This window comes from Zootoca vivipara, chromosome 8 (assembly GCF_965207765.1).
Source record: "Zootoca vivipara chromosome 8, rZooViv2.hap1.1, whole genome shotgun sequence".
Classification (NCBI taxonomy): domain Eukaryota; kingdom Metazoa; phylum Chordata; class Lepidosauria; order Squamata; family Lacertidae; genus Zootoca; species Zootoca vivipara.
Genome location: NC_142591.1, coordinates 14663476 through 14675569, shown reverse-complemented (window position 1 = coordinate 14675569; position 12094 = coordinate 14663476). Strand labels below are relative to the sequence as shown.

The 12094-nt window shown below is 44.3% G+C and overlaps 1 protein-coding gene across 1 annotated transcript; it reads left to right on the top strand.

Moving 5' to 3' along the window:
* The first annotated feature begins 208 nt into the window (after window positions 1-208).
* Window positions 209-9804, top strand: LOC118090115 (uncharacterized). Its single transcript, XM_088676049.1, is given in 9 exon segments — window positions 209-271; window positions 1718-1895; window positions 3226-3351; window positions 5406-5910; window positions 5912-6491; window positions 7160-7345; window positions 7942-8128; window positions 8689-8768; window positions 9017-9804. Coding segments are annotated over 9 exon segments (2523 nt in total). The 3' UTR covers window positions 9635-9804.
* The last annotated feature ends 2290 nt before the right edge of the window (window positions 9805-12094 follow it).

Below are 12094 nucleotides of genomic sequence, written 5' to 3'. Positions count from 1 at the left end.
GCAAGAGGTATCAGTTTACATCACAATCCTATATTAAGTTTATATTGAGCTTATCTGGTGCACAAAGGGCATTTCAGCTTGAGCTGATGAGCTGAAGAGATATAAGTTGGTAGGTGAACAAACTGGGCAGGACAATGTTCTGGGATTTAAAATTATGCCTTCTGTCTAAAAACAATATTCATCTGCTCTTCTTTTTTAATAGATTACCATGTGGATCCGAGGACTGTTAATCATTGCTTTGGTGCAATTGGTTGGAAGCAACAATGCCGAGGTAAGAAAAAAAATGTGATTATTACCACCGAGAAGTAAAGGTAAACCATTTGCATTTATTGCAACATAATTGCTAAAAAAATGCCCCCTTTTGTAAGTTGTTAGGTGCACAAACTGGACAGGGCAATGTTCTGGGATTTAAAAGTAGGCCACAACATTATTGATTCCAGGTGTATATCGGCTGGATTTGGCTTAGGCATTGGAGGGCTGGTGGAGGACAGGCACATGATAGAGTATGTATGAGGACATTCAGCATCTGCTCCTTTTCTTTTTAATGGATGAAAGAAAGGATTTCATGCAATGCCTTCTCCACCAAAGTTGTGGCTATTGTTATGGGGAAGGCAAATCCAATATTAAGTTTATATTGAGCTTACAGTATTTGGTGCACAAAGGGCATTTCAGTTGATGCAGTGACACTGCAAAAACGTAAGTTGTTAGGTGCACAAATGGGGCAGGACAATGTCCTGGGATTTAAAATTGGGCTACAACATTATTGATTCCAAGTGTCGGTTAGATTAGGCCAAACTTGCAAATGGGGCCAATCTGTTTACAGGCAAATGGCTTCCTGGTTCTGAAAACAGCAAGCATTACAGAACCACCAGTACCCTAGGAAGCAAAAGATTAATATACAGTACAAAACCCACAGCATTACTGAATAGGGTGGGAAAGGAGGGGTGTTCTTCAGCCAACTGGGATTGGGAACAGCCAGCCTTTATAGGCTGGGAGCAGACCGGAGTAAAACCCTGCCCACTTAGCGTGGCCATATTGGCCAGAATTCAAATAAAGGGATGGTGGGAAAGCCTGCAAATGCAAGCGGCCGACATAGGTATTCCCCAGCTGCCAGCCACCTAGTCGCAGTGTTGCTTCCTGGGGGTCAGAGCCTGCCACAATGGGCCACAACAGCCGCCCACCCCGTGTCTGGGTAAGCTGCCAATCTCTCTGGCCACCTCCTTGTTAGTATTTTGTGGGAGGGATTCAAGTGTACACAGGAGATTTAGGTTGGTGCAGTTAAAGTGGATTGAAGTCCTCTATCATCCAGCTTGCTCCATAAAGTCCAGATATAATCTAACTTCTGCATAAGCTTTGTGCATGCAAATCAAGATGAATGCCTAATAAGTTGCTTGTCAGGCAGAGCTCACTGATCCCTACTCAAGTTGTTGACTATGCCTTCTGTTCATCTGCTCTTCTTTTTTAAATAGATGACCATGTCCACTCTGTGGCTCCTTGGTCTTTTCCAGTTTGCTGTGGTGCAGACCATAGGTGGCCCCACCAACTCTTGATTCCAGGTGTAGGTTGGTTTTGGCTTAGGCACTGGAGGGCTGGTGGAGGGCTGGCACATGATAGAGTCGAGCCTAAGATTAATGGGTCCTTCCCAAGACACAGGTCTACATGGATGACTATGCCTTCTAGCTTAGAACAATCTTCAGCTGCTCTTCTTTTTTAATAGATGACCATATCACTCCATGTATGCAGGGTTTTATTCTGTTGGCCACGGTATGACACTAATGCTGAGGGAAGAAAAAAATCTGGCCATTATTACCGAGAAGTTATGATGGGAATGGATGATAACCATCCACATCCCAAAAGCATCAAGCTGACAAAGAACAACATATTTCCAGAAAGAGGTCTGTTTAAATACATATACTCATGCAAATTTAAATAATTGGCTTTGCTTATGCATCACGAAGCATCATATCTCCAGTATGGACACTGAATTGTTTTGTAATAGGTCCCAGAGAATGAGAAAGATCATCCTGAACACCAGGGATGGGGAAATCCAGCTCCCATAAGCCCAAGCAGAATGACCTGGGATTATTTATGCCAGGCATCCCCAAACTGCAGCCCCCCAGATGTTTTGGTCTACAACTCCCATGATATCTAGCTAACAGGACCAGTGTTTGGGGAAGATGGGAATTGTAGTCCAAAACATCTGGAGGGCTGAAATTTGGGGATGCCTGATTTATGCTGTTATTTGATTTATACCCCACCCTTCAACCTGAAGAATCCCAGGGTTGTAGGCAACCATTCATAAAATGGTGCATGTTGATACAAAGGTCATAAATCCAACAATGTAAATAATAATAATAATAATAATAATAATAATAATAATATTGTTTTCAACAATATCTGGAAGGTCATAGGAACTCTCTGATAATCGCCTTAGAGTAACTGAAAGAGATCTGAAACTGACAGAGCCTTCTATTCCTGGCCTTCCCTATGGTTTTTCTTTACTTTTTCTTTACATTTGCAGTGTAATTTGAAAGTGGTGTGTGGAATGGGGAGTTGCTGCTATTGTTACACAACTGGGAGACAGAAATTATTGGTGGGCTACTGCTATAACTGCCCTTCTGTACGAAAATCATAATTTGGCAGCATTTGGGTTGTTCCTGTTTGTTTAGAAGGCATACATAGAAACATATCCAAATTTTGCAATCTGAAATAATAAGCAAAGTCAGCCTTGCTGCCGTGAACTGAGCTTTCCTGACAGCCTTTTCTCCTTAACTGGGGACTGTTAATTCCACCAGTCAGCCATTGGACAATGGAACATGTGGACAAAGTATATTACAAAGAAGGAGCAAACAATCCCTGATGGAGTAAAGGTAAACCATTTGCATTTATTGCCTCATAATGGCTCAGGCTGACCTTATCTGATTGGCCAGACCACCATCAAGGGTCAGAGCAGTTGAGCAGCTGCCAGGGACCTACATTGCAAGCTGTACTCAAAAATAACCCTGTTGAAATTAACAAGTTCTGACCTTTACTTTCAAGGGGTCTACTCTGAGTAGAACTAAGTTGGATAGAACCATTTATTACATTGTTCCACAATATTGATTTCAGTGCAAAAGAAACACAATGCAAATTGGCAAGGGGGACGACGGGGGAGGGGACTACCATCAATGAAATCAACAATAGCAGTGAATACTGATTATAGTTACTGGATTGATTCTGTTTTAGACATGGTCCCTCCTCCGTCAGTGCCCAGCACATCAGGTGAAAAACAAACTCCATCGGCTCTGGCACCTCACAACTCATTTCTCCCTTGGTTTGAGGACCAGAGTGCAATGGCACCTTCACCCAGAGGTATATGACAGGAAATCACCATTTTATAGTTCAAATTGGGGAAAATAAATACAGTAAATGGACAAAAGTACAAAGAACATGCACTACCTCATGCCAACTCCTACTTCACACATTAAATGCTTGTTCCGTCTGAGACTCGGGAAATGAAGCCGCCATCGGGGGTAGCAACAGAACTGAGGATTCACCGTGCTAGAGAAGAAAATAAAATGTTTACAATTTGTAGTTTCTTCTCCCATTCAATTCACAAAATGTTTAGGGGTATGAGTACCCCTGCGCCCCCCCCCCCAGAAAAAAGCACTGAAAACACACACATCACATACACACGAAACTGGCAGACTTATGGGATTTTACAGACTTATTCTGAGGCACATAGCAGTATAAAACAAATGCACAGTAAAACTCACTCACTCTCTCACTCTCTACACTTGGTACCAGACCTAACTGAAAAAACTGCCTGCAGTGGTGACATCCTAGGATTCCAAACCACATTAATTCTTTCCATAACACATTTTCCCCAACCACATCTAGCCACTATCTACGACTGCCACTGTTCTCGCTACAGAATCCTGTACTGTTGTGTGTTTGTTATCTGAAGGGACAGCTGATTTCGGATCAGAAGGCTGATTTAAAAAACCTCCATGGTTAGCAAAATTGGAAGCTGTCGTTGGTCCATCTAACTTAGCGCTGTCTGCACTGACTGGCAGCAGCTCTCCAGGGTTTCAGGTGTTGGAGATGCCAGGGACTAAAGTGTAAAGCCACGTGCTCTTGTGGCAGAATGGGGATGGGGGAGGAATAATGAGCTGTATCCAACGAAGCCATTGTCTCAGGACAATGATTTCTGCTGGTGCAATGGAACTCCCCCTAAATCTGTTCCTCCAACCCTTTGGAGCAGATTTGGGGAGGGTTTGGGATAGATCCTGGAGGGAGGACTTGTGCAAAAGGAAATCCTTTGCACTTTCCCAATCTTAACAATGAAGTTCGCCGGCCAGGCTATGTATGCAAAATGAGCACTCACACTTTACATTGTGGGTGCCCTTTGTGGGATCGTGGGTGGTGCTATAGTTCCCAGGGAGCTTCCTGGCAAACAGGGGCTGACTTGCCTCTCAGTGTTAATTTTGGGAGGTTCACAGCCAGCCTCAGTAATCAAGTTTCTTGCTGGGAGGTGGGGCCAGCCCCATTTATAAATAGGGGGTGGAGCCGACAATAGCCAGGCAGTCGGCTCTGGAGATTCAGGGAAAGGAGAAGATTTGCTGACTTGGGCTTTGTGGGACAGAGTGGCGAGTACTAGGGCCCCCATTTCCTTTTCCATGTTTCCTTATGGAGCCAAGCTGCCTTGCACAGCTCTTTGTTATTGATCCCCACTGCTGGTGAGGCCTATTGGGCCTTCTTTGTTCGGGGGCCTACGGCCTAGCACAGCCTATTGAGGCCTTCCTTTGTTCCCTGCCAGCCGCTGGATTGCAGCGGGGGGCCTGCGGCCTACTGAGGCCTAGTCAAGCCTCCCTTTGTTCCCTTGCCTCCCCTGCATTCAATACAATAAAATGGACCATAAATCATTATATCACCTTATCCATTTCCTTTGGATCAAGAATCACCTGCATGGTCAAAAAACCATTTCAGGGGAAAGAACAGGGAGGCTGAAAATCTTCCAGATTTTTAAAATGAGATACAGTGGTACCTCGGTTTATGAACACAATTGGTTCCGGATGTCTGTTGATAAACTGAAGCGTTCATAAACTGAAGCAAACTTTCCCATTGAAAGTAATGGAAAGTGGATTAATCCATTCCAGACGGGTTCGCGGAGTACTCAACCTGAAGCATACTTAACCCGAAGCATGGGTGTAATTGGTTTCAGAAGTCTGTTCATAAACTGAAGTGTTCATAAACTGAAGCGAACTTTCCCATTGAAAGTAATGGAAAGGGAATTAATCCGTTCCAGATGGGTCTGCGGCGTTCGTAAACCAAAAATTCCTAAACCGAGGTGTTCATAAACCGAGGTTCCACTGTATTCGTATTTTGAAAACATTTTAACATATATAATTCTTGTGAAATTTCAGGTAGCTCCAAATTGGTTCTAGGTGATCTGAAATTCTTCAAAGGCTTGAAGACTTACGATAAAGATAATATTCCACCAGCTGTAATAAAGGGAATCACCAACCATTTGGACTTTCAGCCAGCTGTCATGGAGAATGTATCATCCGCCTACGAAGACTTGTGCCAAGGGGTGAGGGCCATGGAAGAGCACGACCGTGTCACAACGGTGGTGGCCCCAAAACAGGAACCAATCAGAGAAGCTGAAGGTTTGCTCCCTGTGAGAATGAAGAAGCTCAATACAAAGCAAGCGGAACGCAAGAAGGTGATTAACCCCTTCCAGGACCTGAAGGATGAATTTGAAGAAGTGAATACCCAGAAGAAAGAACTCGGGAACAACACTGACGTATGCTCTTGGAAGCCGGAGAGGGCTGAAAAGCTGCACAGTGGCTTGGGAGGAAAGAAAGGTAGAGGGACGGAAGCAGCACACTTGCCAAGAATTCGGCACACTGACCTCACCAGGGATGTATTGTTATCTGGAAGCCTTTACCACTGATGACCGTACAGAATGTCAGAAGAAACGGCGGGGTTTGTGCAAGGAGGAGAATGTCCCATGCTCTGCTGATTTCAGCCTGAGTAACAATTCAGGGGAACCAGTCAAGATCTGTGCCTGGCCAATTGCCGGATTGCCCATTGATTCCTTTTCGATTGGCAATGGCATCATTGTTTCCAACTCAAGACGGTGGGCTTTAATGATTGATCCTCAAGCGCAAGCCAACAAGTGGGTCAAAAATATGGAAAAGGGCAATAAGCTTTTCATTACCAAGTTGTCGGACTCCATTTATGTAAGGACTTTGGAGAACAGCATCCAGTCTGGAACCCTAGTCTTGCTTGAAAACATCGGTGAGGAAGAGTCGGGTGCCTTCTCAGAGCCAGTGCTGCTAGTGGCAACTTTCAAACAGCAAGGTGTAGAGTACATGAGACTGAAAGAGAATGTTATTGAGTACTCAAGGAATTTCAAGTGGAATTTCAATGGATTTCAAGTGGAATACTACTTGGAGGAGTTTGAGCAGGTCAGCAAGGCGCCCATATCTCTGGTTATGTTTAAACAGGTAGATTATATGGAAACTTGTAACTGTTTTCATTATCTGCTGTATCCATTGTAAGCTCAGTATTATTAACAGGGCTGTTCAAAGACAATGGCTGTATACACACCATATGTTTAAAGCACATGACTTCCTCCAAAGAATCCTGGGAACTGTATCTTTCAGAGCTACAATTCCCAGCACCCTTAACAAACTACAGTTCCTGATTAGTTAGAAAGCAAAATCACAGGCAGATTCTGGTACCTAATTGGCCACTAAAATGTTGGTGCATTTTTGTCATGATTTTTTTTCCTGTACAGTGGTGCCTCGCTAGACGAATTTAATTTGTTCCACGGGTCTTTTCTTATAATGAAGAATTCGTCTAGCGAATCCCATAGGAATGCATTGAATTTTTATTTTATTTTATTTTTTGCCCATAGGAACACATTAATGGAATTTCAATGCATTCCTATTGGAAACCGCGATTCGCTAGATGAATTTTTCATAAAACGAATTCGTCTAGCGAGGCAACCTCCGCTCGAAAAATCCTTTCGTTAAGAGGAAATTTCGTTAAGCAGGGCATTTGTTAAGCGAGGCACCACTGTATCTGAAATTATGAAATGTGGGGAACTGAAGATTGGAACAGTAAGGAATTGATATCTTGATTATCCCTCTTTCTTGGTTGTCCTCTTTAGGTTGCAGTGATGCCAAAGGAGCTGGCAGCTCTTCATCCCAAATGGATTCAGACCTCCGCAAAAACAGAGAAAATGGTGACCCTCTTAGAAAAAGAAACCATTGAGGTTTCTGATGCCAAGGAGCAGCTAGTGGGTGCAGATGAAAAGGAAGCCAATGAAGCGGCAGCTCCTGCCCAGGGTATTCAGGTAATTGTGCTGTGCAGCATGGTGGCCCCTCTCCATCCTCTGCTCTGCCACCTTACCTGAGAGTAAGCCCCATGGAACCCAAGAGGACTGAAAAAAGATTCACAGGGCTGCACTGTCAGCACATGATGTGCCCTTCCACAGTTGGTTTGTAACTAAAGAGCGGCAATTGAGAGGGGATGTTCACACATGATGTTCCTGAGGGGATTCAACCCCCCCCCCCCGCACAGTTATGAACTACCTCCCCAGGGTTGCCATTTACCCCAGAGTTAAAAGTAATATTGGGCTGAAAATGCCCTCCTTTTGTGGGGTCACAAGTGAGTGAGTATTATGCAGTTGAGCCTTAGGCCAGGGGAGACCAGGGTTGAAATCCCTACTGAGTTTTAAAACTCATTGGGTGACCATGTTCCCGTTGCAAAAGGGAGTGCATTTGACAGGTGCAGAACTGCCACCGAGAGGGCCCTCAATCAATTCCAATCAAGGGACACTCAGTGGCAGTACCTGGAATAAGAAAGGAAAGGGCGGTTCTTGCCAAGTTATCGTTTCACTGGACTGTTCATCCTGACAATGTGGTGTTAATATATTTGATATGCTTACAGGAGGAGTGCGAGGGGAACCTTGGCAAGGCAATGCCAGCCTTGGAAGCTGCCCTTTCGGCTCCCGATATGCTGAACCCGGCAAATACCTCCTTTTTCAAGTCCATGCAGAATCCACCCGGACCTGTCAAGCTGGTCATGGAGAGCGTGGAAGAAATGCCAGAAGGAATGTCTGATCCAAGTGGAAGCTGTAAAAAAGAAAAAGAAAAATTCTTTATTGGGAGGGGTTGTCATGTGCTTCTTTGCTGATACTGAGCATTATCATAGCATCACGTTATATTATATATTAAGACATTCAACCCGTAGACGTTTCTCCATTAGGGCAAGTGGGGAACTGCCCTACCAAGCTAAGCCTGGCCTTATCCAGCCCCCACCTGCTCCTGCTCCTTCTTAGCCCCAGTGTTGCTGTTAAGGAACTCAGCAGGGTGAAGGCAAAGCCAGAATTACTTGACTCTGGCTATCATTGGCTCTAACTCCCCCCTTCTGTTGACTCTCCTGTATTTTGCTCTAAAAGTCCAATGAGCATCAGCCTCCCCTGCATTCAATGCAATAAAATGGACCATAGATAGAAGTGTTATGGGAACTGAGTTATTATATCACTTTATCCATTTCCTTTGGATTAAGAATCACCTGGATGCCCTGTTCTTTCAGGGGAAAGAACAGGGAGGTTGAAAATCTTCCAGATTTTTAAAATGGGATATGTGTTTTTTGAAAACATTTTAAGATCCATGTATTTATGTGAATTTTCAGGTAGTTCCAAAAAGGTTCTAGGGGACCTGAAATTCCTCAAAGGCTTGAAGACTTCTGATAAAGATAATACCCCACCAGCTGTAATGAAGAGAATTACAGTGGTACCTCTACTTACGAATTTAATGCGTTCCGAATGCACATTCGTAAGTCGAAAAAAATTGTAAGTAGAATCCCATAGGACTGCATTGGGAGAAAAAATTCGTAAGTTGAAGCAACCCTATCTAAAAATTCGTAAGTAGAAAAAATCCTGTCTAAACCGCATCCAAGATGGCGGACGGAGCTCCATTCGTAAGTAGAAACATTCATAAGTAGAGTTATTCGTAAGTAGAGGTACCACTGTAGAGACAATTTCACCAACCATTCGGACTTTCAGCCAGCTGTCATAAAGAATGTATCAACTACCTGTGAAGGCCTCTGCAAAGGGGTGAGATCCATGGAATTGCACAACCATGTCACGAAGGTGGTGGCCCCAAAACATGAACGACTCAGGGAGGATGAAGGTTTGCTTGCTGTACAGATGCAGGAGCTCAATACGATGCGAGCAGAACTGAATAATGTGATTGACCGCCTCCAGGACTTGAAGAATGAGCTTGAAGAACTTAATAACTGGACGAAAAAACTCGAAAACAGCATTGACAAAGGCTCTCAGAAGCTGGACAGGGCTGAAAAGCTGATCAGTGGCTTGGGAGGAAAGAAAGGTAGGGAGACGGAAGAGGAACGCTTGCCAAGAATTCGGCACACTGACCTCACCAGGGATGTCTTGTTATCTTCAAGGACGGTGGCTAATCTGGGAGCCTTTACCGTTGATTGCTGTGCAGAACATCACAAGAAATGGCTGGTTTTGTGCAAGGAGGAGAAGGTCCCATTCTCTACTGATTTCAGCCAGAGTAACACTTCAGGGGAATCAGTCAAGATCTGTGCCTGGCCGATTGTCAGATCCCACTGATTCCTTTCCGACTGACAATGGTGAATGGAATCCGGTCACAGGTCGTGACCGCATGGTCATCCTCCTATGCCTGAGAACAGATAAGATCATCCTAGCCACCCAACTCTTCATCACAGACAACATGGGGAAGATATATATTGAGGTGCCAGAGGGGGAATCTTTTGTACAGTCCTTCAGCACATACCAGGTAAGAGAGCAAAGGTGTGGATAAAGTACTTTTTCACACATTGTAAGTAAAGCAATTTCATCCCATGTTTAAGAGTTCCTGTATACTATGCAAAAATAAAACTTGGTAACCTAGGGTTGTAGCCAAAGAAATCCTACTGAGAGTAGACCCATTGGAATTAATGGTGTGATATTTCAGCACGTCCTGCTTCAGTGCTTCAGATCTACAGGAGACATTCCTTGCCATGGCTAGCAACTAGCACAGGATAGATCCTTCCTTCTGCAAGACCTAGGGCATGTTTTAATCCACCATCTCTTCTCTTCTCTCCTTCCCCCACCCAATTTAGGTGATGATACAGGAGCACAATACAACTCAAGAGCCTGCAGATGGAGCCTACATGAAAGGGCTTTATCTTGAAGGGCCCAGTTGGGACAGGGAGACCATGCGGATTGAAGAGCCTTTTCCCTAAATCCTCTACGACTCCCTGCCCATCATTTGGGTGAAACCTGGCCAGAGCTCCGAATTTCTGCACAAGGGAATTTACATGAGCACCGTCTACGAAACCACTGGCCAGAGCACCAATTATGTGCTCTCCATTGAGTTCACTTCGGATTTGCCCAAGAAGCACTGGAACAAAAAGGGCATAGCTGCGCTTTGCCAGCTTGTCGAGTAACTGGTTGGTGTCCCATTCCAGTGAAAAAGCGTGGCTACAACCATCGCCCATTCGAAAATCAAGAAGCCTTAAGGTTGGGGCTACAACCATCGCCCCTTGGAAAATAAAGGAACTGAATAATGTGATTGACCACCTCCAGGACCTGAAGAATGAAATTGAAAAACTTAATAACCGGAAGAAAGAACTTGAAAAGAGCATTGACCAATTCTGTCAGAAGCCGGACAGGGCTGAAAAGCTGATCAGTGGCTTGGGAGGAAAGAACCAGCTTGTCGAGTAACTGGTTGGTATCCAGTGAAAAAACGTGGCTACTGCCATCGCCCATTCAAAAATCAAGAAGCCTTAAGTTGGGGCTACAACCATCGCCCCTTGGAAAATAAAGGAGTCTTAAAGTCTTGAGCAACTTGTTTGATTGCACACTTATTCTGATTTGTTTCCAGGGAGGTTAGAAGGCAGCTGCATCTACACCATAAATTTATCTATGCATGTATGCATTTCATAAAGTTTATATGCTGCTTAAAAAAACACAAAAACCTCTCGGGACTTTATAAAAAGACCACAACAATAAAATTATTAGTAAAAACAATTAAAAGGTTCAGAAAATTAAAACCAGTAAACTAAAAATGCATCAGTATTTCAGACAGAGAAGTAGGCTTTTCTAAACAAAAATTATCTAAGTCGGTACCAAAAAGAGTACAGTGAAGCTGCCTGCAGGATATCAATTGGCATGGAGTTCCAAAGTGTAGGGGCCACTACATTAAAAGATCCGTTTCTTACAGATGCAGAATGGGTATTATGTGGCGCTTGTAACAGTCCCAGTTCCACAGATCAAAGCAGTCCGAGAGGGCATGTATGAGGGAAGACAATCTCACAGACAAATCTGTAGTTTGTTAAGGGTCCTGGGAATTGTAGCACTATGAGGGGTAAACTACAGTTCTCTAGTTCTTTGGAGGAGGCCATGTGCTGAAATGTATGCTGTGCATGTGAGCGATGTTGCTTCAAGCTGTCATTATCCCACACTTTCCAGTGCACTTTCTCATCTCTTATTGTAAAAAGTCAATTCTTTTGGGTGAAGTGGGTTTGTTGTGCCCTTGACTACACAACCGGGATCTGCTGGGATGTGGCTGAATCTCACCCACAACTAACGCTGGTCTGGAGGTCCTCTTTGCTTTGCTCCCAGTTTGCTTTCTCTCTTGGGTTGAGCCATTTTGTATTGAGGATTGAGAAGGGGGCCCTTCCTTTCCGCTCTTCTAACAGCCACACTCACAGCAACCCGTTTGCTCTCAGGGTGACTCAGGAGGGTGTTCCCAGAAAGAGGAAGCAAAAGGCACCACTGCCAGATCTCTCGCCCAACTCTTTGCCTTGGCATTTCATTCATCTTCGCTTCTGGCTACCATAGCTTTCATTTTCAGGTCAGAGTCATGGGTTCAAGCCCCTCCAATGCAGGCTGTTGAACTAGATGACCCTCTATTCCATTCTAGCTCTATGACTCCTTGATTCTGTGACTTCATAATCCATTCATTCCTATGTAAGGTCTTCCTTGCCCTCTGCTTTCCCCTCTCTGATCCAGATGTTAATCTCCTTGTGGTTTTAGGCCCCATCTGCACCATACATTTAAAGCAAT